The sequence below is a fragment of the Babjeviella inositovora genome (assembly GCF_001661335.1).
Source record: "Babjeviella inositovora NRRL Y-12698 unplaced genomic scaffold BABINscaffold_6, whole genome shotgun sequence".
NCBI classification, from domain to species: domain Eukaryota; kingdom Fungi; phylum Ascomycota; class Pichiomycetes; order Serinales; genus Babjeviella; species Babjeviella inositovora.
In genome coordinates this window covers 726,619-754,514 of record NW_017566843.1, presented here as the reverse complement: position 1 = coordinate 754,514, position 27,896 = coordinate 726,619, and the positions used below count along the sequence as shown (strand labels likewise).

At 47.9% G+C, this 27,896-nt stretch overlaps 11 protein-coding genes across 11 annotated transcripts; 5 read left to right on the top strand and 6 right to left on the bottom strand.

Annotated features, from left to right (window-relative positions):
• Positions 1-1,035: 1,035 nt before the first annotated feature.
• On the top strand, positions 1,036-1,984 carry BABINDRAFT_8194 (uncharacterized protein; the record flags this gene model as incomplete). The annotated part of the gene is made up of 2 exons (XM_019132751.1): positions 1,036-1,053; positions 1,196-1,984. The coding sequence occupies 2 exons, from the start codon at positions 1,036-1,038 to the stop codon at positions 1,982-1,984; spliced, it is 807 nt and encodes a 268-aa protein (XP_018985342.1).
• Positions 1,985-2,434: 450 nt separating this feature from the next.
• FAS2 (trifunctional fatty acid synthase subunit) lies at positions 2,435-8,035 on the bottom strand (the record flags this gene model as incomplete). The annotated part of the gene is made up of 1 exon (XM_019132750.1): positions 2,435-8,035. One exon carries the CDS (start codon positions 8,033-8,035, stop codon positions 2,435-2,437), a length of 5,601 nt encoding a protein of 1,866 aa, XP_018985341.1.
• A 2,083-nt stretch (positions 8,036-10,118) lies between these two features.
• SSO2 (syntaxin) lies at positions 10,119-10,970 on the bottom strand (the record flags this gene model as incomplete). The annotated part of the gene is made up of 1 exon (XM_019131789.1): positions 10,119-10,970. One exon carries the CDS (start codon positions 10,968-10,970, stop codon positions 10,119-10,121), a length of 852 nt encoding a protein of 283 aa, XP_018985340.1.
• A 794-nt stretch (positions 10,971-11,764) lies between these two features.
• BABINDRAFT_161658 (uncharacterized protein) lies at positions 11,765-12,214 on the top strand (the record flags this gene model as incomplete). Its single annotated transcript, XM_019128938.1, has 1 exon — positions 11,765-12,214. A coding segment is annotated over exon 1 (326 nt), but the record flags the coding sequence as incomplete, so codon positions are not given.
• A 374-nt stretch (positions 12,215-12,588) lies between these two features.
• On the top strand, positions 12,589-13,923 carry IPK2 (inositol polyphosphate multikinase). Its single transcript, XM_019128937.1, has one exon. The coding sequence runs from the start codon at positions 12,727-12,729 to the stop codon at positions 13,738-13,740; it is 1,014 nt and encodes a 337-aa protein (XP_018985338.1). The 5' UTR covers positions 12,589-12,726; the 3' UTR covers positions 13,741-13,923.
• Positions 13,924-14,125: 202 nt separating this feature from the next.
• Positions 14,126-16,480, bottom strand: SUP35 (translation termination factor GTPase eRF3). Its single transcript, XM_019128936.1, has one exon. The coding sequence runs from the start codon at positions 16,465-16,467 to the stop codon at positions 14,269-14,271; it is 2,199 nt and encodes a 732-aa protein (XP_018985337.1). The 5' UTR covers positions 16,468-16,480; the 3' UTR covers positions 14,126-14,268.
• A 699-nt stretch (positions 16,481-17,179) lies between these two features.
• LCB4 (sphinganine kinase) lies at positions 17,180-19,174 on the bottom strand. Its single transcript, XM_019128935.1, has one exon. It carries the CDS (start codon positions 19,074-19,076, stop codon positions 17,622-17,624), a length of 1,455 nt encoding a protein of 484 aa, XP_018985336.1. The 5' UTR covers positions 19,077-19,174; the 3' UTR covers positions 17,180-17,621.
• A 187-nt stretch (positions 19,175-19,361) lies between these two features.
• Positions 19,362-21,309, top strand: BABINDRAFT_161654 (putative cystathionine beta-lyase). The gene has a single exon (XM_019128934.1). The coding sequence runs from the start codon at positions 19,808-19,810 to the stop codon at positions 20,981-20,983; it is 1,176 nt and encodes a 391-aa protein (XP_018985335.1). The 5' UTR covers positions 19,362-19,807; the 3' UTR covers positions 20,984-21,309.
• Positions 21,310-21,331: 22 nt separating this feature from the next.
• On the bottom strand, positions 21,332-21,889 carry BABINDRAFT_167107 (uncharacterized protein; the record flags this gene model as incomplete). Its single annotated transcript, XM_019130485.1, has 1 exon — positions 21,332-21,889. The coding sequence occupies one exon, from the start codon at positions 21,887-21,889 to the stop codon at positions 21,332-21,334; it is 558 nt and encodes a 185-aa protein (XP_018985334.1).
• A 1,891-nt stretch (positions 21,890-23,780) lies between these two features.
• On the top strand, positions 23,781-24,948 carry BABINDRAFT_161653 (uncharacterized protein). Its single transcript, XM_019128933.1, has one exon. It carries the CDS (start codon positions 24,090-24,092, stop codon positions 24,903-24,905), a length of 816 nt encoding a protein of 271 aa, XP_018985333.1. The 5' UTR covers positions 23,781-24,089; the 3' UTR covers positions 24,906-24,948.
• Positions 24,905-27,872, bottom strand: VPS16 (tethering complex subunit). The gene has a single exon (XM_019128932.1). The coding sequence runs from the start codon at positions 27,802-27,804 to the stop codon at positions 24,961-24,963; it is 2,844 nt and encodes a 947-aa protein (XP_018985332.1). The 5' UTR covers positions 27,805-27,872; the 3' UTR covers positions 24,905-24,960.
• Positions 27,873-27,896: the final 24 nt, after the last annotated feature.

Genomic DNA, 27,896 nt, shown 5'->3' with positions numbered 1-27,896 from the left:
ATTTTCCTGAAAACCCTTCTGTTTCCTGTATTTTCATTCCATACTTGTTTTCGTTCTCTTGCTTTAGTTATGTTGGAATATCATGTCATTTCTATTAATCTTTGGTGGCTGCTCTCTTTGGGATTCGAAGCGCTTTAATTCCGTTTCGTGCGTGAATAGTCAGTCTATTTGCAAGTTGAAGAAGCTGCTGCCAGTTGTAAATTCTTGTCAAAGACTCGAGGTGTGATATCCCCTAATTCCTCTACATATTTTTGTTTCTTAGAGTGGTGGTCAATATTTCCGCATAAACCACTCGATCTGGTCTGTATAACTCACTTTCACAGCCGTACCAAAGGCCCCACGCGCAAAGCCCCTTATGCTACTACTCAGAAACGCTGTGTCTCCAGACCTCCAACTCGTTCAGATACTTTTTATATCACATGCAAGGCCGGGCTTTGACCAAGTTGATCCCCCTTTCCCAAAAAAAAAAATGCTATAAAACAGGATCTTTTAATATCCTTATGCGAGACACACCAAGCCACTTATTCCCTATATCTGTACGATTGGTACAATAAAACTTTATGGTGGCAAATATATTCGCGGCGAGCTAAAATCTTGCATGCACCCCTGGACAGTTTCCCCCCTCTCTGGCGCCTCTGACCTACCCAACCACCTACATCGGAGCCGGAAAAATCATTGCCATTTTATCAACACTCAATTTCCACCTAGAGATGTCTTTTTATCTTAGTTTTTATACCTTTTTGATAAGGTTCGTTGCCCGTTGTTGAGTGAACCTTAAGGTGGCTACCGGCCCGGCAGTGTCTCTGCAGCCCCGCGACACACCTACGCGGGAGCTTGCAGGAAGCAGGACGTGGCAACCGTTCTCATGCCCATAAATACGGCGCATGCCCAGACATACGCGGCACGAGATTTTTGCTGGGAACGTCGACTGAATCTGTGCCCACCAAAAATTTTTCAGAGCGCCGAGCAAATATAAGTGCGAAGCGCCCGGTTTTGAAGGCTCTAGATACTGAATCAAAGTAAACACCATACACAATGTCCTTTAACAACAAGGTATGTCTCGAAACAGCCGAATCTAGAGATCCGGCGAAATTGGGAGCGGCCGTCTGAAAGCAAGGCAGTGTGGAGAACGCACCACAACCTTTACGGACGTTCCCCATCCACCCCCACAATTGAACAGCCACTAACATGTTAGAACCTTTTCGCCCTTTTAGGTAACGACGTTGAAGACCAGAACGACAACCAGGTCACCTTGCCAAGGGAGCTCGTCAAGAAGTCCACTTCTTCCAAGAAGGCCGACGCTCCTCCACCATCCGCCGACCCAGCCCGTGCTGGCAAGCCAAAGGCCAAGCCAACCGGTAACGAAGGTGCCATCAAGGCCAAGGCCAACAACCGTGAAAAGGTTGCCCCAGCCTCTACCCAGAGAAAGAGTGCCAAGCCAGCTGGCGACCGCAAGTCCCGTACCGGTAAGACTGACTCTGACAAGAAGGTCAAGCAGGCTTGGGGTGATAACAAGAAGGAATTGGAAACCGAAGTTGCTGCTGCCGCTGACGCTGAAGCCTCTGACGAGGAAGTTGTTGAGGCTGCCCCACCTACCCCAGCTGGCAAGTCCTTGCAGGAATTCTTGGCCGAGCAGGCCGCCACCGCCTTGGCCACCAAGCCAGTCAGACAGGCCAATGAAGGTGCTGAAGACAAGTGGACCGCTTCCGAGACCTTTGTCAAGGAAGACGAAAAGTTCGTCGAAGCCTCTAACCTCAAGAAGCTCAGATCTAAGGCCAAGAAGGAAAAGAACTTCTTGTCCTTCGACGCTTCTTTTGCTGACGAAAAGCCAACCGAGAGAAAGGAGGTTCCAGCCTTCACTAGAGGTGCTAAGCCAACCAGAGGTGGTGCCAAGCCAGCCCGCGGTGGTAAGAAGCCAGTCGCCAAGAGCTCTTCCTCCAAGAAGGCTGTTGTCGACGACGTCAACTTCCCAGCCTTGAACTAAGCTTCTCACTCTGTGTTATATGGCTGTTTCATTCCGTTTGATTGTCCCTAGCTCTCACGAAAGAAAAGTTCTTGAGACTTTCCGAAACAAAAGGGTCCCTTTGTTTTCACGTTTCCCCGTATAGTGTAATTTTGTATTTTACGTTATAAGAAAATAAAAAAAATAAAAATAAAAAAAATGCAGAAGCACAGCACTTCATAATCTGTCGTTCCTATTTAGTAAGGTATATATGAGGTATCTGAGGCTACTTGGAAGTCGCATACCTGAAGTAGCCAGAGTAAACAGGATTCGACCCCAGATAAAATGAATATATTCTACGGTGTATATGCAAATTATTTCCACCATAACCGAACAAGTGGAGACGCCAGCCTAAACCACAGAGCTTACAATTGGATAAGACAATATACTGAATACACAAAAAAAAGTTAATCCTAGACACGAAACGTATATCTAATACTCGCTCAAAGCAACAGCAGTAGCCTGGAACTCGTCATGAGAAATAGAAACATTAACCTTCTTGACACCAGCAGAGGAAGCGGCCTTGGCGGCAGCGCCTGCTAACTTGACTTCCGGAGCACCGTTGGCGTTTCTGAAAATCTCAATGTCCTTCAACGAAGCACCAGCACCCTCACTCTTGACACCCAAAGCCTTAAACACAGCCTCCTTGGCGGACCAAGTACCGGTGTAAGAAGCATGCGGAGAAGCGGCCTTGTTACAATAAGCAATTTCGCTCTCGGTGAAGTTTCTCTCGATAAAAGTTGCATTGTCAATGTTAAGAGCAGAAAGCAACTCAACATCCACACCAACACCCTTACCAGACTTGTTCAACCCAGCAAGAGCCTTGGCGGTCTTGTCAGCGTTGTTAGACACGTAAGCCTTACCCTGGATGGCCTTATTAGAAAAGGTCAACTCAGAAGATCCGGCAGCTCTGACAAGTGGGTCCAAGTAGACTGGTTGTTCCAACTCATCGGCATAAGGAGCATGTTCCTTGGCAACAAATATGGTGTTACGGATAATGGCGTTGTGCTGGTATCTATAAGCACGCTTCTGTCTAGCAGTAACCTTGGTGACATACTCGGCGTAGGTGGCCGAATCCAAGACAGCGTAAAGATAGTCAGCGTGGATGGCAACGGCCTGGGCGCCCTTCTGGCCGAAACCGAAGGAAGTGACGGAAGCAGCCTTGATACCATCGGTCTGAATAGATCTGGATGGGAACAAAACGTGTTTGAACTCCTCCAAAATGTGGTCGATGTTGTCAGCGTTTCTGTTACCTGGAACAATACCAGAGTTCAAGATCTGCAAGACACCGTTCATCATCCAGGCACCAGCAGCACCCTTTGGATGACCAGTAAGGTATTTCTGGAACACACCAAAGACAGCGTTACCCTCAGTTCTACCCAAGTGCTGCATCATCTTGTTGACGGTGGCGGTTTCGTTCTTGTCATTGGCCTTGGTGGAGGTACCGTGGAAGGAAGCCACACCAAGGTCATCGATGGTCAAATTGAAGGTGGCCAAAGCCCCGCGAAGAGGGGCGATTCTTGGGTCGTTCTTGTAAAACTCATTACCCCAGAGCCTTTGGGCCGCCTTGATCTGCTTCTTAGACTCGCGCTCAATCTCCTCGGTCTTCTCCTGGAAGTACTCAGCCTCAGAGAAGCCAGCACCAAACTCAGCCTTGGCGTATTCCAAATCGTCAGCCAACGCTTCGAGCTCATCCTCGTGCCATTGCTTGATCTGGCTGATGGCCTTCTTCAACTGTCTGGCCCTGTACTTGATGTTCATCATGGAAGATGGGTACTTCAAGTCACCGTGGTGTTCGCGGGCAGTAGTCAAAATACCCTTACCTGGAGCTGGGACAGAACGGCCGATCTTGTCGGTAGCGGTGGCAGTCATGGCCAAAATACCGTAGATTGGAACACCCATCTTGATGGCCAACTCAGCGGACATGATAACCTGGATACCCGCACCCTGGGCCTCCATAAAACCGGAGCGGGAGGTGGTGGCCGGTCTGGACATCTCGGCTGGAGTTCTACCCTTCTCGAACTCTTCGAGGGAGTTAGAAGTAGCGTTCATATTGGCAAACTCGTAAGAGCCCTCCTCCTGGAAATCATCATAACCACCGACAATACAGATCTTGGCCTTGCCGGAAAGAATGGTTTCCATACCGATGTCAAGAGATTCGACGGAGGTAGCACAAGCACCGACTGGAGTCTTGATAGGGCCGGATGCCGACAACAACAACATGTTAACCCAAGCAGACATAGTATTGATGAACGACTCCTGGAGAATATCGTTCTGGACCTCACGATCAGCAAAACGGTCCTTAAACATACCACGGAGGGCAGAAACACCACCCATACCGGAGCCGGAACAGTTTCCGACCTCGGAAACGTGGACATACTTGTAAAACTCGTATGGGTCGGTGACACCGGCACTCAAGAGAGCTTCAACGGTAGATACCAAGACGTACAAGGTGATTGGATCGACTTGGTTGATGGTGTCTTCGGAGATACCGTAACGGGCAGCGTTCCAGCCAGTTGGGATCTGGCCAGCAACAAGACGGTCAAATCTCAAGGCCTTTGGCACGTACAAGGTGGCACCCTTGAGAAGCTTGACGGTGTACTCGCCGGTTTCGGGGATCTCAAAGATCTCACACTTTTCACCGTGTTCGAGCTTGAAGTGCTGGGCGGTCTCCTTGGAGGATTCGAAGGCTTCCAAGTCATGCTCGATGACAATCTCCTGGATTAACTGCTTCTTGTTAGGGTCGTAGCTGTTGAACAACTCTGGCTCGATCAAACGGATACCAGTGTGATCCAAGATGGTCTCCTCATAGCGCTTCTTGATGTCCTTGTCATCCACTGGCTCGTTAGACTTAGCATCCACCCAACCGGCATACTGTTTTCCCTTCAAGTTACCGTTGTGGTACTTGATCAAGCCCATGATCCAGGCCATTTCGATGGCACCTTCGAGAGAGAACTCGCCAAAGGCTTCCATCTCCCATCTGGTACGGGCGTTACCCCATGGACCAACTTCGGAGAAACCAGTCACAACGATAACACGTTCAAGATCTAACATCCCTTCAAGTTCTGGGGCCATGGCCTTGATTTCACTGTAGCTCTTGAGGGTTGGGAAGTCGAACTTCATGTTGGCACGAGCCTGGACTTCAACCTTGGCAAATGGCGCATCGGCATCAGCACCGTTGACACATTTGTGTTCCAAGGCGGTCTCAACGGAAACGGCACGTCTAATCTCAGAGGTGGACATCAAGTCGGATCTCAAGCTATTGGTGACGTCGCGGAGGTTCTCGATGTACTGCAAACCACCGTTCAAGTCGGCCATGACTGGAGCGTTCTGGCACATCTGCAGAACTTCTGGAGTCAACAACCCGAGTAAGTTGAAGGCCATTTCCTTCTGGGAGAAGGTACGGACACCGTACTTCTCAACGCCCTCGGCGATAGAGTTGTTACCGGACATCAAACCGGTACCACGAGTCCAGCCGATGATCGCACCACAGATAGTCAACTGGGCAGACCAGGATTCAGAGTGCCATCTGTTGAACAAGGTCTCCAATCCAAGCTTGGACTCGGAGTACAAACCGTCGGAACCAAAGGTACCGTGGTTTGGCGAAAGTGGGAGAATGACCTGAGCTGGTCTGGTCTCGGTGGTCTTTCTCTTCTTGATGCAACCTAAGAGTCTCAAGAGGTTGGTCAACATAATTCTGTGGGCCAACTCAGACTTGGAATCGATCCCATCAATCTCGATTCCCTGCTCCGGAATGGCAGCAAATGGAATCACAGCGTCCAAGTCCCAGCCGAGACCGTTCTTGGTGTCGTAGATATAGTCGATCAACGCCTCGGTGTCCTGCTTGGAACCCTGGTTGAATGGAACGACAACAAGGGAGGAGCCGGCGGAGCCGAAGCGGGAGTACATGGCCTGGTAGTACTCGGTGACCTTCTTAGAGAAACGAGACGTGGTGACAATGACCTGGGCACCACCGGCGAGCAAACCCTGCAAGACCTCGGCACCGATAGAGCCAGCACCGGCACCGGTGATGAGCACAGACTTGCCCTTGTAGGTGAACCCATTAACAGCACCCTTCTCCAAGCCGTCCAAGAACGAGGCAGAAGACTCACGGTCGTAGTTCCAGGCACCAGAGGCGTCCTTGGTTCTGGTGTGGAGGAATGGCACGGTCTCTGGAGGAATGGTGGAGGAGACTGGCTTCTCGACACGGGAGTAAGAGGCCAAGGACGCGATTTCGTCAGCGTCGTCCTCTGGAGATGGGGTCTCGGTGTCAGAGTCAGAGTGCTCTAAGACAGTCTTGGTGGCCTGCTTGACGTCAAGCTCGCTCTTCTCGATGACGGAGATGAGCTGGGTGTACAACTGTGACAACTCCAATTTGGTGGTGGAGTCGGCGGTCTTGCCAATGGCCTTGTAGACTCTGGCAAGATCCTCCTGGATGGTTGGCTCGACTTGCTTGGTGAGCTCACCGCCCTGGGCCATCTCGGAGACATATTCCTCGAGCTTGCGGACGTGTGAACGTGGCACCTCCTCGTAGGACATGTTACCCTTTTTGTCGATGGAGGTCTTTGGCGCGGTTGGGTAGCCGACCTCCTTGTAGACTGGGTCGGATCCGACGGTCTGCTTACAGTTGTCAATCAACTGCTGGCCAAGCTTCTTGGCGAGCTGGTAGGTTTCACCGCGCTCGGTAGGACAGTGGTCGATGTGGTACTGCATGAACTTGATCAAGGTTGGGTTGGCTCTGTTCATAAGCTGGATGCACTGAGACACGGTCTCACGGTCGACAGAGGAAAGACGACCGAAAATGATGTCAAAGTACATGGAGAGAGCATCCTGGCGGGCCCAGTTCCAGTAGGAATCGTAGACTCTGGCCTTGGCGGCAGAGAAAGTTGGCTTAATTCCAGAGGCGTAGAAATCACCGTGCTCGGCATTCCACAAGTCGAGCTCGGACTGCAAGACCTGGGAGGCCTCTTTTTCCTTGAGATACGAGGTTTCACCCTTCATCAAATCAATCTTCAAGTATCTGGCAAGAACTTCCAACTGTTGTCTAGCCAACGCATTTTGCTGCTTGGTGACAGCGTCCAAGGCGGCAGAGTCGACGACAGCACCACCGGAGGCTGCGGCACCGGCGGCCCCAGCACCACCGGAGGAGAGGGAGACCCCGGCAACAGCGGCGTATTTGGCAGCAACGGTATCCAAGAAGGTCTTTGCGTCACCTTCACCGCCCAAACGGGCAGCTGGTTCCATGGTGAGCGCCACAAGGAGCGTAGAGTCCTGTCTTCCGGCACCCAACCCGTACCGAGACTCAAGGTACTTACGGGCAACGGTGACGGAGAAACCACCCGGCATCTTGGAGGACATCAAACGGGCGACAAGTGCAGACGAGGTCTTACCTAACTGGCCGTTGAAGGTGTCCTGGAACTGCTCAGCGAGCTCCTCGAGCGGAGTGTCTTCTGGCTTCTCTGGGGTGGAACCGAATTCCTTACCCAAGTCACCGAGAATTTCGTTCTGGACCGTAGACTTACCACCGACAAGGTCCTTAATAGGCTTCGACATTGGGACGGAGTCGAGCGGCTTCTTGAGCTTCTGGGCAACGAGGACATGGATTAAAAGGGAGGCCTTGACCGGTTCGTCTGGAATCTCGGCAGCTGCAGCCGCTGGAGCAGCGGCGACTGGAGCAGCAGCTGGGGTAAGGGCAGAGGTGGTAGGGACAGCAGCTGGAGCGGCCTCCTCCTTTGGAGCCTCAACCTCAACTGGATCTGGGGTGTAGTAGATTTCTTTGGCGTCCTTGGCGTAGCACAAGACCAGACGCTGGAGGGACAAAGCGGCATCGTAGGACTCGTACTTGGCCTTGATAGTACGGGAGGCCATACCGGCGAGAGTTGGGGAAGGTCCGATTTCCACCACCCTCTCGGTGTTGTTGTCCTTCAAGAACACATCCTGGGTCTCGATCCAGCGGACTGGAGAGGCGAATTGGAAAGCTAAAAGCTCGGTGAGCAACACATGGGAGAGCTCTTGTTCAATTTCTGGACGCATGGTGTGAATAAGCTACAGAAGTAGATAGTGAAAGAAGAAGCAAGGGTCATTAAAGAGGAAGAGCGAGTAGTTTTATGCCTTTCGGAGTTGGCGTGCAGGACAACAAAGTGTAACTTCTCAACCCAAAACTTTTTGTTGGATATCCGACACAGAGGGATGAGCAGCCTGCATGGAAGATGTTGGGTTAAAGTCAGCTCGGTAGAGCCTGGACTTATACAAGCCGGCTAGTTATGTCTGCGCATAGGTTGAGCTATCCTTCGGGTTTGTTGACGCAGACGGTAAGCGAGAGTAGGGAAAGTTAAGGGTAGCCATTCATATTTTAAATCCAAGCCACGCTAGATCTAAAAATTACCACGAAATGGCAATATTCATATGAAGCCTAACCTCAATAGTTCAGTCTCCAGATTTTTGGCCCTGCCCTCGAGGGTGAATCAAAATAGAGGGTATCACAGAGTTTGTGATAATTCTATCTGGTGGTCAGGATCACAACTTCTGAGGGCTATACAAGCCCCAAAGAATAAATGAGCTCATAGTAATAGGATAGCTACCTGGGATGTACGTGGTACCCCGAATAATGTTCGATGATACACACCAGGCCAGTACGTTGAAATTTATAAGGGTTCGTGTTAGTTTCTTACAAATGGAAGGCTTATTTTTAACTCCTAAAATTCATAAATTGGAGTGCGAGGCTATAAATAGGCCTAGTTCAAACATACGATGAGTCTTGACAATCTATGTCCGCGTATTTGCACCGGAGTAATTAATTATGGAGCGTAGTAACACCCTCAATTTTTCCCTCACGTGACGTCCTCGAGCCCTAGCCATTTCCGTAACATTTTTATCGAACAATTTTTTCACTCGTTGTGAGCCGCACAGTCCCCCAGAAAACTATTTAAGAAACGTGATTTCCTGTTTTCACGTCATGTGTATAGCCCCTCTTACTCCATATCCAAATAATGACTACGGTCTAGTATATAACGATAATACACGGTTATTCCAAATCTTTTTTGCCTGGCAAAACTGTATACTTTAACCCGATCTTTTTTCTTTCTCTTTACATCTTTTCACTGCCCAAATGTTTAACACAATGCCTTCCCGTCTGTCCTGCTTAGATTCATTTCTATTCAGTAAACTTGACCTATGGGAATACTTGCATTTGGAAGATCAACATCTAACCTCTCCACCCTGTCTTGATTATCGTGGAAACCTTCCGCTCTCCGAGTGGCAGGTTGGCCACGGTAGTGCTTTTGTATCATTACGGGACTACTATACGGTTTTATATTTCTCTTGTATATTTGCATGCTCTGAGTAGTTCAGATATCGATATCTTAGGGGCTTCAACGGGTGTAACGCTGATTTTTAGTGATTCCGTCCTACAGAATGGCTTACTCTTAAAGTCTACACTAAAGTATTAAAGCCCACGTGTTCCAGCAGAAGTATTTCCTACTACGATCAAAGCAAAACCCTCCATGCTTATACGTGACCAAATGAGCTATGTGGCGTTAGCATCCTTTTGGTGGATTGGCCTTGGTATCCACGGATCAACAACCTCTTCTCGTGGAACTAAGCACCATAGCTCATAATAAGTTTTAGAGTACCGTGTCAGCTTGGCACAAAACAGCACAAGTCAGAGAAAGGTTGATCCGTGGATATCAAGACCCTCCCAGATGGCACTTATGGCCCACCAAAAGCAAATAGAAGAGTATGCCGGGGTTTTACAACCAGATCGGAAAAGCATACAAGCTTTTACGTTAAGGCTGAACGCATTCTAAGTTACCAGGGGTTATTTAAAAAGAGCCACGCCTACGGCGGAGCCAACTACAAAAATAATTCCTATAAAAATAATTGATTGTAGTATTAGACCGTTATTGAAGGGTAATAGAGCATCAAGCAAGCCCTAATCATTCAGTCCAGAGGCCATATGTCCAAATTTAGATTCTAGGTGCTAGCTTGTGAGATAACCTTTCAACCGCCTATATCTGATTTAACTACAAACTTTGGCTAAAAATTAACTAATGTATTAGACAGATGGAGAACAAAGAATATTAAAGGGAAATTAAAACTGTAGGAGGGAAGTGAAATATTAGCTCTTGTTTATCAACTTCGTGCACAATACAACCACAACGATGATGATGATGATCAACGCGATCACGCCGAACAACCACCACTTTTTCTTCCACGCCTTCTTCGCGTAGACGGCACCCTGTTCGGTCTGCTTGGTACCCTTCTCCACGTCCACATGCGCGACCTTCACATTTTGGTACACCTCCTGAACTTGCACATCCTGCTCAGCAACCATGTCCTCGACCTGGGTGAACAACTGCAACAACTCCTGCAACGACTTCTCCAACTTCGCGACATCCCGGTTTCTCTGGAGTACCTCGTTGAGCGCAGTCTGTGCCTCACCGCGTCTGTTGGACTGCAAAGCAGCCTGCGCAAAGATCTGCTTCCCGGAGTAGTCTTCGACCACGTCACGAACCTCCTCGTCGGTCGCGGCTGGATTGATAGTGCGGTACATTCTGGCAGCCTCACCCTTCTGCTTCTCTTTGTAGTCCAACTGGACCGTCCGGTACTGCTTGATGAGCTGCGCAAACTTCTGCTTGTAGTATTCCGCCTGGCCCGCCTTACCCGCATCCTTCTGGGACTGGTTCAAAATCTGTTGGAGCTGCGGCTGGATGGTCGCTTGCAAGGACTGGATCTGGGCCTGCAAGCGGTTGGTCTCCTGGGTGAGCTGATTTTCGCGCTCACCATTGATCTCGTTCACCAAAGCGGATTCCTGCTGCTCTAATGTTCTGATGAGCTGCGAGTACTGCGCAAGGTTGTTGTCCATGTCATTGAGGAGGTCATTAAAGTCCTGCCCGTGGGCGTTGTTGTCATAACTGTCCATTTCGTAGCTCTGCGTCTGAGCATATGGGTTGGATGAATCGTGATTCATTGTCTAGGTATTCTATGTATCGGAGCTAAAAGAATGCTGAAAGGCGAGAAAAGAATCTCTTTTTATGCGTTACGTCGTTTGGTTTTACTTTTTCTGAAAAGAGGCGCAAAAGTTCCATTGTGATCCGGCATGCATGTGGCCATGACCGCGTTCCTGGGATATCTGACAACGACAGGGTATGGTACCACCTTGTTACTTGTTATATCTTGACCTATTATATATTAAAATGATATTGTTTCATATCCGACTTTATCTTTTGACTTTAATATTCTCAAATAATCTGTTATTATTCCGACCCATTTGTGGCTGAAAAATAGAAACACAGCCGGTGCACCCGATCGGGAAATATTGTCGCGTTCGAGGGTTTGGGCGTGCACGACCGGTGGACAGTGCACGACTGGTGGACAGCGGAAGGGGTGGCATTTTTAGAACATCACAAGCGACTAAGCTCAGTATAAACTGAGCCCTATAACAAGCATTTGTTTATTTCTGGACCTTTCCGTGACTCTCTCCCGTACTCGTACATCTAATAATAGAAAGATAAGTCTTACACCATTGCTATTTCATCTGCGGCGGAAGTGGGCGGAGTTCTGCGTGTAATTTAACTGCACAGTTAGAGGGCCTTGCGTACAGGTACAACTGTACCACACAGAAGACTAGACAATCAGACAATTTTTGGTTTACGTCCCACGTAATACATCCATTATGCAGGAGCACTGTGCACTAATCTATAAATAAAACCATGAAAACTTAATCCGTGTGACTAATTATTCTAACGTCGATAACCTTTGCATATCATCAGCATATCCGTATTCCCGACAGTCACATGGGTCCGGATATCTTAGCCAGAGCCAACTGCGTCCGCATGGCGAAGCCCGTTTGCTATTCGAAATCTGGGACGATTAGTTTTCGCTTTGCTCGACAAATTGGCAGCTTAGTACTTATAATAGGGTTCGTGAACAGTGGCGTCACGGGTCATAACATACGAGACAGCTGTGGTAGTGGGCTATGCCATGGTACTGATCAGCTAATTAGAAGGATTTTAATACAAGTTGCCGCGATAAAGAAAATATTTCTCAGTCCTTTTGGTTTCTGGGAAAAGCATTGTTTCCGTGACTCATCCCGTCCCAAATTTCAGAATATTGAATATGAATAAATAAACTAAAGTGCATTGTTAGGACTCTTATACTTTAAGATCTTGTTCACGTAAACAGATGTAGCTAATAGTATAAGTTGGTATCGTGGTGAGGAATAGTACTCCTTGACAGTGACGTTCCTTACGTCTGCGTGTCACAGTCAGTTCTCTTTTAATCATCAGTTGAGGACTGACCAGAATGTATTTTTTGAGCCAAGACCCTTTTGGGTGTTTCCATTATAGAAACACGGCTGACTCTTCCTAAATCATAAACACTGACGCGCATCAACCTTCATGTGCGTGTATATCGCAGGTCTAAACCTCCATCTAATGAGCTGTGGACATAACGGTAACAGAATCAAAGAGAAAGGCTCAATTTCGTTTAGTTTCTTACTAATTTCATAAATCTCGCAATATTTCGATAACAAGCTTAACCTCTTAGTTTAGACATTTAAAAAACAGCCACCTAATGAGTGTAGTAAGGCGAAGGGTACGCTAAGCAGAGGCCAAACCATCACATGACTAATGGTATACGCACTCCCACATGAGTAGCATAATTCAGCTCTTCTTGGAGAATACCTCAGTCGGGAACCACCGCCTCGCACCTCACTCTCTTCTACTATGGATGGCTTTGTTTCGCTCCCGCATATTGCCGCCGGACATGAGGGACCATTGACCACAGAAGACGGTGTATTCTTTGCCAAGCTCACCAACCAGCGAGAAATCGACTTCTACCAAGAAAGCTTCCGTGAAACAGTGAACGAGCTACACGTGGAGCATTACCCAGGAAACAAGTTGCGGGATTGGATGCCTAAATTCTGGGGAACTTTGACCCCTGGAGTATCTCTGCAGGCCCATAACCTCGACTCGGTTCTGGCTGCTGATTTGGCTGCTGCTGCACCGCTCTCGGACAAACAATACATTGTTCTCCAAAGTGTGTTGCACGGGTTCCGGAAGCCCTCAATCATGGACATCAAACTTGGCTCTGTTCTTTACGACGACTCCTCCAGTGCCGAGAAGCGCACGCGAATGGTTAACGTGAGCGAGCTGACGACCTCGGGGTCCCTCCACTTCCGTGTCTGCGGGATGAAATGCTACACTGACACGACAGCCCCCTTAGCCGATATTCCTGGTGTCAGTAACGATTGTTGTAAGTTTTCTGAAGACGCCCTGGGGAGATATGTCTCATTTGACAAGACATATGGCCGCCTGTTGACCGATGAGACAGCGGAGCTTGGAATTGCCCAGTTTTTCAACCTCAACCCCGAGCTTTGCCGGTCAGAAAACACCCCTATTAGGCACAAGATCGTGGAGAGCTTCTTTCACCGGCTACAGTTACTCTATAACTGTTTGTTAGATGAGGAGGTGCGCATTGTTGGGGGCAGTTTGCTCTTTGTATTTGAAAATGATGTGGCGAGATGGCACGAGATGGAGTGTGAGGATCCCTTAGTGCATGAACAGTTGATCAACGAGGATGAGGACGATGATGAAGAGGATGCCCCTTTGAGTACGCTAAAGTTTATCGATTTTGCCCATTCAAAGCGCGTTCTGGGTGAGGGCTGCGATGAGGAGATTGTGGAGGGAGTGGAGAATTTAATTGGCATTTTCCAAAACTTATCAGAGTATGAAAAGTGAAGCTTGGGGTAATCACTGATAATAGGCCAGATACTAGGTACTTCTCGCACGCAATACTTTTACACGCGACTTCATTGTTCAAGCATAAAGGGCGTAGATGCTATCTACACGTATATCAATACCGTACACATGTTTACACGTATCTTCATTAGTATATCGATCAGAATATAAATGATATCTGCTCCCAAGGTCTAGTACGCTTAGTACTTTTAAAATTATAAAAGCACTGAATAGGGAGCTTGAGTATGGCCTCCCTCTCAATCATTTTACGTTTCATCCGCAACTGGCAGTTATCTCATTTGTGATTCCCCAATTTCCCCCATTATGTTTATTCTACATCTGTCTAGCTTTAGGACTGCTCGATCTCGGGTAGATTTTTGAAAGTTCCTTTTCATGCCCACCTCCAGCCCATTATCGGTTGAATTTCGCTGCATTTATCATTTTCAGCTTAATTTCTCTTTCGTACTTCCGCTACTACATTGCGCCTCATTATTTCATCTTCGCATCGCGATTAAATATACAAACCCCTTACAATAACTTGGTGATTTTACCAATGGCAATGGTGGTACCCTGGTCTCTCAAGGTGAATCTCCCCATCTGCGGGTATTCGGCGTAGGTCTCCATACAGACCGGCTCGGTAGTCTCCAAGATGGCAATGATCTTCATCCCCTTCTTGGCAAAAGCAGGAGGCTTCTTGGATTTTCTGTTAGTCCCCTTCTCCAACTTGTGCTTCAATTCGACGAAAGTGACCTCCTCAATGGCCGTGTGCACGTGCATAACACACGAGAAACCGTTGGACAAAATGGACTTCAACTCAACCATGGCGACCTGGGCCTCGAATCTGGTGACGGTCTTGACTGGGTTCTTCACCGAAGTCAAGACGTAGCCCTGGGACAAGTCTTCTTCCTCGATCCCCCTCAACTTCATTCTGACCTGCTCACCACAGTATGCGATGTCACACTCCTGCTCGGTCTCGTTGAAGATGGACAACACCTCGATAGTGGTCTTGTTTGGCATGACCACCAAGTTCTGACCCTTCTTCACGTGTCCCGACTCGATCTTACCCTCAACAATGGTCCCCATATCCTTCATCTTGCCCGCAATCGGCAACATGAACGGCGCGTTAATGTGTCTGTCAAGGGTCTTCATGGTGTCCAAGTACTCCAAGAGCGCTGGGCCCGAGTACCATGGGCACTCCTCTGGCGACACGCGCTCCTTCAACCCGGCACCGGTGTACCCAGACACAGGCATAAAGATGATATCGTCCTTGGCGTAGCCAATACCTCTGAGGTATTGACCCAACTTGGAGCAACACTCATCGTAGCGTTCCTTGGACCAAGCTACAGTCACGTCATCCATCTTGTTGATCGCCACGATAATCTTGTTCACGCCCTGGGTCTTGGCCAACAATGCGTGCTCACGAGTCTGGCCACCCTTCTCGAACCCGGTCTCATATTCACCCTTTCTGGCTGAGATGACGAGAATCCCGATATCTGCCTGAGACGCACCCCCGATCATTTCGGAAACGTACATCTTGTGGCCAGGCGCGTCCAAAAGCGTGTAACGTCTCTTTTCGGTCTCGAAGTACGCCTTCCCCACCTCGATGGTCTTACCGTCGTTTCTCTCCTCCTTGTTGGTGTCCATGACCCAGGAAAGGTACCAGCCCTGTCTACCAGCCTCCTTAGCCTCACGCTCGTACTTGTCGACGGTTCTCTTGTCGACGGAGCCGGTGAGATAGAGAATGTTACCACCCATGGTGGACTTACCCGCATCGACGTGGCCCATGAAGATGATAGAAACGTGGTCCTTACCGCCGAACATGTCGTTGACAACTTCCACGTCAACTTCATCTTCCTGTTCCTTGATGAGCGCGTCGACAGAGGCAACTGGGGTGGACGCCTTTGATGGAAGGGCGGAAACAGCTGGGGACGCGGAGACGGCAGCGGCTGGGGCGACGGCAGCGGCTGGGGCGACGGCAGCGGCTGGGGCGACGGCAGCGGCCGGAGCCGCGGTAGCAGCAGGAGGAGCAATCTTGGCTTCCTTAGCTACCTTAACCTCCTCCTTTTCGACTGCAGCTTCCTTCGCTTCCTCCTTTGGGGACTCCTCCTTCTTCTCGGCCGGCTTGGTTGCGTTGGCGAGCTTGATCCCGGAGGACGCGTCCAACTTTAACACGGTCTTCTTGATTGGCTTGTTCAAAGAGTTGAGTGAGGCCTGCTGCTGCTTCTTGTAATCCTCCAAGGACATAGCACCACCCTGTTGTGGCTGCTGCTGGTTGTAATTGGTGTACCCGCCTTGGTTGTACCCACGGTTGTTGTTATACCCCTGTTGCTGGTTGTAGTTGTTGTACCCCTGTTGCTGGTTGTATCCTTGTTGCTGGTTGTACCCCTGCTGGTAGTTGTTGTACCCGCCCTGTTGGCCCTGGTTGTAGTTCTTGTATCCGCCCTGTTGGCCCTGGTTGTAGTTGTTGTAGCCTTGGCCTTGGTTGTAGTTCTTGTAGCCGCCCTGATTAGAATTGTATCCCTGCTGGGCATTGTACCCTTGGTTGTAGTTGGTGTACTGGCCCTGGCCCGGGACGAAGGCCGCTGGCTCGCCTGGAGTGAAAGAGGCACCTGGAGTGAAAACTGGTGCCTTGGCACTGTCAAACCTGTTCCCAGGAGTGCTAATGGAAGCGTTCTGCATGTCATTAGACAAGCTTTCTGGGGTAGACCCTTGGGCGTTTTCGGACATGTTGATGGAGAGTAAGGCAAGAAAGAAAGGGAGCAAAAACAAAGAACGTGTTTAAAAGTCTCAGTCGCAATTCGATCAAGTGAAAATTGCCGCCAATTTTTTCGCGCACGTGAGGGTAAGGGCACATAACCGGAATACAAGGGGTTACCTGGTTGGGCCTTCAATTTAATTAAGTATCTGGAGCTTATATTGTGAATGTTGGGCTTGTAAATAAACGGATTGTTTATTAGATTTAGGTGAATATTTGAATGTGGGTATGGGTGAAGGTGATATGAGATCTTTGTAATAATTGGTTTAGTTGATGAAGGAAGGAATGTCAACGAGGTCCATGATTAGATATTGATATTTCTCTCGTAAAGAGCCCTTAGATCAATTTCTCCGGGTTGGGTGTAGTGCAGTGGTTGGTCAGGCTGTTATCTAGACTACCATAATCATTCTAAAGATGGAAGAACCGTAATAGGATTAAACTAATGATATAGAAGGTGAGTAGCTTCCGTTCCAGAGTTTACATATAGTATCCTAATGTTGGTAAAATAGCCAAAGAGGTGTAGTGTGGAGGGAATGTGGTGTGCATAACCATTATCATAGATACAACAAATGGAATCCCCTGGAGAAATATAACGGCTTTGTTCCTACGTCTGCTTCCCAGTATGAGAATTCATGGAGTAGAGATGGCGGAGGTCTTTTTTCAGTCCTTAGATTTCATTTATATCCTTCGGTAAAATTCTCAGTTCCGTACATCTTAGTCGATAAGTTTACATGAAGATTCCGCCCTGTGCCTAAATTCCTTACTAGTTCTGTCCAAATAGATCGTCTCGGATCTCCATTGCAACGTTTACAAATGCTGTATAATATTTATGTCAGCTCTTTGAGTAATGGTGGACATTTTAACGGCATAAATACCTAAGACTCCGTCCGCGATTCCTCAACCCGAGCTTGGCCTTCTGGGGCCATTTGCCTGAAATCCTAACCCACATCCTACTCCATACGTACCTCTAGTAGATTTATATGTCGTCTAGGACTACCTTAAGCAAGCCACCGGGTCTCTTCTCAGTTCAAACATCGTTTTAGACTTCACCTCAATGTGATTTTACCTTTTCTGTCTTCCCTGTACCTTCTTTTTTTTATCGCTCACTAAAATCGGAAGCTTCATCTTAGAGGTTTCTCGTTTCGGCGAATTCCCCATCCTTCAACAACGTCTTGCACACCCCCTTCAATACCTCCACCTGTAGAGCCTGAAACGGAAAGTTCTCTCCGTCCACAGAGATTACACTGTCGCGCAGCCGCGGTGTAAGCCTAAAGGCCTCAGCCTTGGCGTAGTGCACCTCTGAGAAATCAAAATGTCCGCCACTTCCCACCCGCGTAAGGTACGCAGCAGTCTTTGTAAACGGGTCACGCGCGTCGGTGACGACAATATCGATGGTGCCGTCGTCCGGGAGCGCGGCCGGGAAAAACTGCACCCCATCAGCGACGTACGGCATCTTTCCGCTGTAGAAGATCCCGAGATTGGCTGTCACCTGTGGGTCAACCACAGTCCAATCTTCCGGAACCGGTGCCTCCACGTCAGGGAACCTAAGCTGGAAGTTCTTAGAAGATACATCAACATCTTCAGGATTTTCTCCCTTTCTCTGACTGTAAAATTCAGAGACCCCTTCTTTTGTCTCACATGCATACTTGATACTAATCTCGCACGGAAACTTTGACCGTCTGACCACCTGGTACAACACGCCGAGATCGAAGCGCACGGCGCCCATGAAGCGGAGAAACTCAGTGCAGATGTCCGAACACGCGATGACCCCATATGTCTGCGACAAAAAAGAGAGTTTAGGCGGCTGGCCTGCTTGGGAGACTCCCATAAGGTCGACACGGCGCTCCTGCGCCTTGAGAAGCGCAAGTGTCGCCGCGCCGGGACGCACGGTCCCAAGACACGACGCCGCCATTGCGTTTCCCGAGCCACAGGGTAATTGGGCCACGGTCCAGCGGTTAAACGCCGCCACATAGTCCTTACGGCTACGCATTCCGTTAACCACCTCATGGGGGATCCCATCACCCGATGCACACACTATGACATCATACTGGCTGAGAGGCAAATCCGCCACGATGGCCGTGGCGTGGCCCTGGTACGTTGTCTTGATCACATCTACGGATACATGCGCCGCCTGGAGGAGCGGCTTGCACTGCTCATTGTAAAGGTTCTCTGCGTTCCCCTGGCCACCATGGGGGTTAATGATAACCAAAAAGCGCTTGCGGTGCATCTCGTGGCGGTATGCGCGCGCGAGAATTTGCGTCGCAGCATCTTTGGAGCCCGGAAGGGTATCGATCGACAACACGCACTTGTAGACCCGGAGCTCGGAGCCCACGTACGTGAGTTCCACCTGCGGCGAGATGTCTGAATCGTCTGCCGCGAGACACTCCGCCCAGAGAATGTCCGCGTAAAGGATCTCTAGGGACGCAAAAGAGTCGGAGTCAAAGCATGTAATGCATCCTATGGTTGGTTCTGGGAGGTTCTGGTTGGGGCTGGCGAGGATGACCGCGTTGTCGCCGAGCTGCGCGCGCGCGGAGAGCCTCGAGAGGCCAAGTAGTCTGTCGTTAGAAGCAGATCGGGACATGAATAAGGATTGCGTGTTATACTGTTTTGGTTAAACGGGCCTTTATTGTGAAATAAGGGAAATCCTAAATCGTGTGTGTGAGACGATACTCACAACCTCGTAGGGTTTGAGGGTCTGAAAGATCTACGCGCACATGAGGATGCGTGCAGGCTGTTCTGTTCAATGGTTGGCTTTGGGTACGTGGAGGGGTAAAGCATAGTAAACTTATTCCTTCAATCAGTCTCCTCAGATTGTTGATGTAATATCAATAATAGTGGACATTTTAGTGTATTTACTAAAACTATAGCTCAATGCATGTCGCTTTAAATATGACTGTATACCGTTCATTATCTCCATTTTGTTGAGGTTATTATCTTGGCCCCCTCAATGATTAAATATTCAAGCCCTGAAATCTACGAGTCGCCAAAATTATAGATCTACATAAGCGTTTGTCTTATCTGACAGCGGGGGGTTCGTAAGTCGTACCGGTACAACCTTAGTACAACCTTATATTGCCACCACATATGAGTCAGTTTTACTGCCCCGTTCTATCGCCGTACGAAATTAGACAATGGGAGTAGCCTACCCTGGTGTCACGCACTAAATCCACCTCCTTGGCCTATCTTGCTAAGTCATGTGAATGAGGGGAAGTCAAATGCATGCAGAGGATGTAAGCCTATTTAAACCACCTCTTCCCCGGACTCTCTCTCTCTTCATATAACCAATTATCCTTGGATTAACCTACGACTGATATGGCCGGCTTTAACACCCAATTGATGCATGCAGACGCAAACCAACGCGTTTCGGACGTCACACAGCCAATTCAGACCTCCACCACGTACCGCTACAGCACAGACCCAGCTGAGTTGGTACCTGCCAAGGACTTGATCGCCACATCTACCGATGAATGCGCCTGGGTAGGGAACCCAGTGTACTCCCGCATTTCCCACCCGGCTTCTGAGAGCTGTGAGGACGTTTTGGGCCAAATTTTAGACGGCCACGCGGTGGTGTACAATTCAGGGTTATCCTCGTTCTACGCCATGCTCACGCACTTTAACCCGAAGAAATTAGCCATTGGGAAGGGCTACCACGGCTGCCACGGCATTGCCAACATATTTACTCGGATTTCCGGCTTGCAGCAGCTCAGCTTGGAAGACTGGGAACAGCTCGGCCCGGGTGATATCTTGCACTTGGAGAGCCCTGTCAACCCAGAGGGAACATCCTTTGACATCGAAGACTACGCAAATAAAGCACACTCCAGGGGTGCACTTTTGCTGATTGATTCTACCTTTGCCCCTCCTCCGTTGCAGAAGCCGTTTGATTTTGGTGTTGATATCATCATGCACTCCGCCACCAAGTACTTAGGTGGCCACTCAGACTTGTTGGCGGGGGTCTTGGCCACCAAAGACGCGAAAGTAAAGAAGGCGTTGCTTGAAGACAGAATATTCCTCGGCACCAACATTGCCAACTTGGAGTCTTACTTGTTGTTACGCTCTCTCAGAAGCTTCGACTTACGTGTGCGTCAGCAGGTTAAAAACGCCGAAAAGTTGGTAAAGTATTTGCACGAAAACATCAATACTTTTGAGGTTTTAGCCGGTGTATACCATTCGTCCTTGCAGACCGAGGAGTTTGTGAGAAAGCAGTTGCCTCTCGGCGGTCCTGCCACGTTTTCTATCGAAGTCACTAATGCCGAGATCGCACGCAGCTTGCCTTCGAAGCTAAAGTACTTCCAACATGCAACCTCTTTGGGTGGGGTCGAAAGTTTGATCGAGTGGAGGGCCATGAGCGACGAAAGCGTCAGTCAATCTTTGCTCAGAGTCAGTGTCGGGTTGGAGGATGCTGAGGACTTGATTCAGGATTTCTCTGCCGCCTTTCAGTCATTTGAGGAAGACACTATGACCGCCCAGGTTGAAACGTTGGGGTTGTAGTTATGATTGTTTGTGGGTACTTTGAAGTATTCTTAAGACAAACAGATGCTTAGCTATGACTATCTGCAGCCTGTAGGTTTCCGGTAGATTCTGTGAGTTTCGTTCACAATTATCAAATCTGCTGGGAAAAGAAAGGTAATCAAGCCCGATATGAGGGGGTTTACACGCTCTACCGATTGAGCTGACCAAGTCGACCATTTGCACTGTTAAAGTCAACCTGGATCCTTCTCTAAATTCATGTTGCTCGTATTAGTTTGGTTGGGTCTGCCCTTCCTTATATACCTGGGTTTAGTTCTCTATTATTTTATGCTAAAAAGCTATATAGGTATAAAATTTTCTAAAGTTTGTTTAGAAAAGCGGATATCGAGCGTTAACGTTATGCGATCGAGCCCGTTTGTAGGAAGAAGAATAAATTCGAGTAGGAGCAACTGTTTCAGAACTGTACGGTCCCAGGGTAAATTCCCGCTCCTCCTGGTGTCTACTTGGATCGGGACCGGTGAGCTGGAACAGGGCAAATCCTGAAAGAGGAGTGATTACGGAGGCGGTATATGGGATTCCGCTTGAGTTAAACATGGTGGCTGCTCTGTTGCTAGTTTGCAAGCGACGATGTGACATGTACACGCCGTCAAGCCTATCTCGGATACTATCAGCGGAAGCATCATCCAATTGGCTGATTGATGGTAAGTTGGAGATGGCGAGGTGTTCCAAGAAACTTGCCTCCTGTTCCGATACGTGAACATTTTGCGGCGCTGAGCGATTCACCGTGACTATCGATCTTCTATTTATATAGAACGTTTGACTGCGAAGGGTGGTTGGATGAATATTTTCATCATTTTCGGCCTCATAATCGACCTGGGCGACTCGCTGGTTGGCAAAACGGTGCATGAACTGATGGCTGTTTGACATTTTCGATTTTTTTTTTCAACTTTCTGTAGCTGCAAGGGCAAACTCCGAAGGGTTATACTGGGTATAGAGAGGGTTGGAATAAAAGACATGTCGCCGGGGGCTCTTTTATGTATTGAGTGGAAGTCGGATCCTCCGTGAATTCACGTAGATGGAAGCGTAGCAGAAAAGGTTCTGGGTGCGCAGTTATGTTCTGATATTGTGGCCTTATACTTTCGATCTAGCTAATAGTGGCCGGTTGTGCTATCCTAGTTTCACGTTTAGCTATTCTGTGAGGCAGACATACTGTTTTTGGCCTGTATTCTCACTTGTCATATCCCATATCGAACTATACAGAAGTATAATCTAAGTATAAACATGTTTTTACATGAACTTTCCATAAATGGCATATTTTGATACTAGTTCATAGGGCTGGGTGTCAGGTACTCAAGGTTAATATCATCGACTTTCTCCATAAAGTGGAAATCCAGTCATCTAGGTTTTCGTGTAGTACTAGATGCCAAAAATTGGTATGGCCAGCTTGTTCATCTATCTCCTCGTTTAACAGGCATGATTATTACTTTGTTACGGGATTTCTGGCACTCTCTGGAAGGGATCTAGCTCAGTATTTGAAGCTTTCCGATTTGGTTTTCTCCAGATGCTTATTACACTTCCTCGTACACAATACAGTAGTGTTTTTTTTTCTCTTAACCTTCTTTCCTATTCTATAATGTTCGGCGAAACTTTTTCAAGTTGAATTATTCTGTTCGTGCATGGAATCGTTATCCAGCAAAATGAGATATACCCACCAGACTGTCTAACTTTCGACGATCATTTGCTATAATCGATGATATAAAATGAATTGTAGCCTGTTAAATTACGTAAAGTTGATTATAGTAATTTCATTTACTGTTTTGCTCTACAAGAAGGGCCTTTAATATAACGAAAACCTATCTCTATCGAAGACTAAAACAGAAACTACATGGGGTTACGAACTCTGGTGCTCTGTAATGATCTCTGTTAGAATGATGCTGCATGTTAGGGTTACATATCGCCTTGGTATGAGAGGTTTTCAGAATCCGTAGTGGGCTCTAGAATTTTCGTCCTACAGCATGACTATACATCCCATGGTGTATATTACAGATATAGAACAAAATATACATATGGAATATATTGAAATCTGCATACATATCCAGAATACAGTTGTATTGTTTAAGCTTTTGTAATCCTATAGCACTAATTTGGATATTGGAAATAAATTATTTATACGTATATATTGAGACATGTAATCACTTTCATTTTATATTGTATGTATTAAGTCTATGTTTACAAACTATTTGAATTGAAATTTATCAGGGGTGTTATATAATCACATACATTATCAACTAATATCTTACTTCCGATCAAATTATATTTCATACAACTACCGATTATTAGATATTTCGGTACCATATCTTAAGCCGACCCAAAGACATTGACCTTTCCTCTCTGTGTATATCTTACGGATAGAAGGGTTTCTCTTTTAACCAGCTAACAGTATCCGCTATCACCTACTAGATATATCACAGTACATATACTTCATTTTCTTAGCCTAACCGCATGTTATACTCAGCTAGACACATTTTTAGTGACCAATACAGCAGTATTCATCCCAGGTACAAATTTTGAACCAATCTATAACTAGCTCTATAAATAAGAAATTGGTGAGGTATATAGGTAGTTTAGCTTAAAGATTTTCTCAGACATATACATGTAAGGATTGGGTGATGTCTTAACAGACTTAAATTTCGTACGTCAGGTCTGATTCTAGAACTCATCACACGACGATCGTTTCTGTGCATGCGTCTTTCCGGATTTGGACAGATCCTAGCTCTTACGCCAGCACCATGTTTAAGATACCAGATCCGACTCTCTTTATCGTCGCAGCTAACTCATGGTTAGAAAATAGAAAAACCAATCAGTATTCCCAAGAAGTTCCCCGTCTGGGAGTTTGATCCCAGCCCATTGCTATAACTTTCCGAAGTCTCCCTTTATTACAAATTAGCTCGAGGTATAGTTAGCTTGGATAGCCAAGCATAGGATCTCCCCTTCAAGCAGAACACACAAAGCATATCTTTCAATATAAAAGGCCCCTATCCGGAGTGGGATTTATACCACCTTCTGGGAGGTCGTTAACATTCAACCTAAGGTCCTTGATTTTCACTTGGCTCATTTATCCATCACCATGCCAACCGTCAAATCGCTCAGCTTGTCTGAATTTGATTTTTCTGAAATTCTTGAAAGTGATTTTGTTTCCACCATTGATACCTCAGCAGAGGCTATATTCAATGATCCCAACTTGGATACGGCGCAGCCCCGAAATTCAATCGTAGAGGAAGGGAGACCACTTAACTTTGATGATGGGATATTCGGGTCTTTCCTCGCCACGGACGAAAGATTCTTAGATTTAGATTTAAATATCTCCCCTTCCTCATCGTTAAAGTATTCAGATTTTGCCGACCTTACACAAGACGTACAAATTCCAGGCAGCACGCTCACCAACTTCGGAGAAAATATCTTATTTTTCAATCCTAAATCGCTCACCAGCAGTACCCTCTCAAACGTTTTCGATTTTACCAGTAATGCAATCGATTTGAAACGTCTAGGGATTAACAACCACTTACAATCATCTCCTCAGGATGATAGCTCTGGAAGTGGTGAAGGGTCAGATGAGCCCAACGCAAGAGCCTGCAATCCCTATGCGAAACCAAAACATTTGCGAGGCATGGTTCTGGTGACCGAGGAAGAAATCAAGCAAGAAGAGGAGCGTCGGCGCAACGAGGAGAGATGGAAATCCGAGAGACGAAAGATTTACAACCGGAGGAATAACTGCAGCAAGAAAAGAAAAAGAGCACTTGAAAAGAGATTGACGGCGAAGAGCGCTCGCCAAGCTGTCACCCCCCTGCCTTCGAACAGTCGTAGCTCCCAGGAGTTGGAGTGGAGTATTCCATTCGTTCCCCAGCCTCACAGCTACAATTCTTTACATACATTTTCCAACTAGGCCATCTTTTATAGTCTATATAAAGAAATGAACACAAAGTCAGCATCCATTGCGCTCATCGTTTTAACTGGTCCACATACCTCTTAATGCTGGTCCTGGTTCTCTCATTGGATTGTCCGTCTTCCATGGCGGTTTCGTAGATCTCTAACAAGAGGGCTGAGTTTTTGTTCTCAAAGGCCAAAGTACTGGCCTTCAAGTACTCCCGCACGTTGAGATATATCTCGATTTTCTGTTTGTAGGTCAATGTCTTGCACTCTGAGACATAAAATTCCATGTTCAAGTGGCTTCCCCGCACGATACAACGCTCGATGATCGGCTCGAAACCGATCGGGGGTTGGTTACTGGAGTACATCGAGATGTGGTCCACCACAAACTCATGTAACTTGATGAAACTGTTGGACTGTACCGTGAAGGTGTCTAAAATCGTGTACCAGAGCTTTTGGTCGTTTACCTTGAACTGCTTTTGGACTTTGGCCAATTTGGAGTACGGGAGATTGAAGGTTGGACCTATGAGCACCTTGATGACGTCGATGATGGTCTTGTATTGTATGAAATCACTCTGGTAGGTCTTCGACAAGTCATACGTGTAGTCAAGCAACAAGAGCTCTCTTTTGAGGTAGCCGGTGTCGGATTTGTACGCAGATTGGCTGTATTCATTGACCATGGCTTCGTAGATCTGCTTTCGTTTCTCGTAGCTGGCCCTGACATCCTCAATGGAGAATTCGCGAAATACCGTGCTATTCTCTACCTTGGGATCAATTGCCTTCAACTCCGTTTCAAACCTCTCGTTTTCGAGCTCAAACTTGTTATCTTGCTGGTAGTACCATTTCTCAACGTCAGACTGACCCGTCATACCGGCCTCTTTTCTTCCCACGTTCTGGACCCAGAAGCTGCTGATCAATGAGCTGTTAGCAATAGAGATAATAGAGCCGTTGCTGTTGAACTGGGTTAGGTTGAGCAACTTGAAAAAATGGGGCAAGGTGACCTTTTGCTGGAGAATATAGAGGCTGAGCAAGCTGAGATCGTAACTGTAAGCTATGGCTGAGTCTCCATCATCTGTGAGTACCGGAAAGAGCTTCAGCAACACGAGTTCGTGCTCCTCGAGGTTAGTCAAGAATTTCATAACAAACTGTGCGTCTGTGGTGATGACGAGGGGATACTTCCGGTCAGCTGCGGTGTGGTTGAGCAATTGTTTGCACAAGGTCAATCTTCCCTCACGGTAGGCTAAGTCGCAAATCTCATTTAAAGACATCACAACGTCTTTGCGGCCGTTGAAAGGCTGGCACTGCACGGAAAACTGGCCCAATTTGGCAATGATGAGCTCGTACAACTCTTGGTCGCTCGCAGAATTGGACTGCTTGATCTTGAGGTTGAACCAATGATTGACAATTGTGTCGAACCAGCGATCGGCGCTGACGTTGATCTTGCGTAGTTCCATTAACAACTTCAAACATAAATAGTGCAAGTTTCGTTTCAAAAGTAACCCCAAGAGCTTTGCCGCGTGGTCGTCGAGCAACAGCTGGAACTGTTGGTAGGTGATGTACACACCAATCTCCCTGGCTCTGAGCTGGTTGAGGATGCGGAGCTTGGTGACCGTTTCGAGATACGCGTCGTTGATAGCGGCCAAGGCGGACGTTTGGGTGGTGTCCTTATCAAAGTACAACCGCCCAAGCTGGATGGACTTGAGCAAACGCTTTTGCCAGAGGATACCGAACTCGTCCCTGGCAGATTCCACCAAGTCGGTTATCGCGGGCTCAAGGGTCCCGGTTTCCTGCAAATTGAACAATGAGTTGTTGTTGGTCAACTGCTGGTGCAAGCTGGAGGAGGAGTCAAGGAGAATGGCTGCGGGCGAGGTGGAGCCGATAAGAAAGGCATCGACCGAGGCGTCACCTACGCGGGACAAAAATGACACTTTGTTCTTGTAGAACATCTTCAAGCCGTCGCACTCTGTCCGCACAAGCGGATACTCCTCGTAGCTGTAGGTGTCAACGGTGAAGGTCAGGTTCTCTTCCTCATTCAAGTAGAACGTGAGAGCCTCGCTGGACGGCCCCACGAGCTTTATTTCTTCCTTGTAGACAAGAATGACGGCGTCGCTTCCACACCACGCGACGGCACCAGGGGCTTCGTCATTGTTAGTGTACTCCGCGTAGAACTGCTCCAAGTCGCTGGAAACAATATAGTTCTTACCGGTCTCTACGTTGTAGAGCGACACGAGCTTGCGGTTCGGAGAGACGCTGATGTGGCGAAAGGGACCCTCCGTAAGCGCCTTATCCACGACCAGCCAACGCGCAAGGGAAGCGTTGTACTGAACCGTCATCACCGTGCGGTCCTTTCCGATTAAGAGTTCAAAGGAATTGTCTGTTCCAGCCATGACGGTCCAGCCATAAATGACATCAGCTGTTTGGAGGCTATCTGAAAGATCTATTTCTACTGGGAGTACCGAGTCAGTCAGAAACTGGTTATAGAAAAGGGCAAAGAACTTTCGGTTAGACAAGCGGATCACAATACCTTTCTCCCAGTGCTTGACCTCTAGGATATGGCATCCATCGATCGAAATCCGGAAATCGCGGAAGTTGTTGTTCATGTAGTCGTACACTTGCCGTATTACCCCGGTGGCGGACACAAAGTACACATCTTCCCGGCAGTCACCCGACCATTCGCAGCTGACCAAGTTGCCGCTCTTTGCGGCATTCCAGTTGAGTTGCGCTAAGGGTGCACCCACGGATGAATAAGCGTACGCACTGCCTTCTTTCTGCGCGAGAAGTGTCGACGTTATCGGCGCAAGGGACGTTTTGCTAAGGGCATGGGTTTCGTGGGGGACCGTCCAGGCGTAGCATTCTCTAAGGCGGTAGTAGACGTCGTCAAGACGTTGCCATCCTAGGCTGGGGCTAGTGTTCATGGTTGAGGAGGTGTAGAGAAAGGGTCAGTGATGAACTGGGATTTGATTAACCCCATGAAATGCCAAGCAGATATCCGGCACGGTACTCTGGT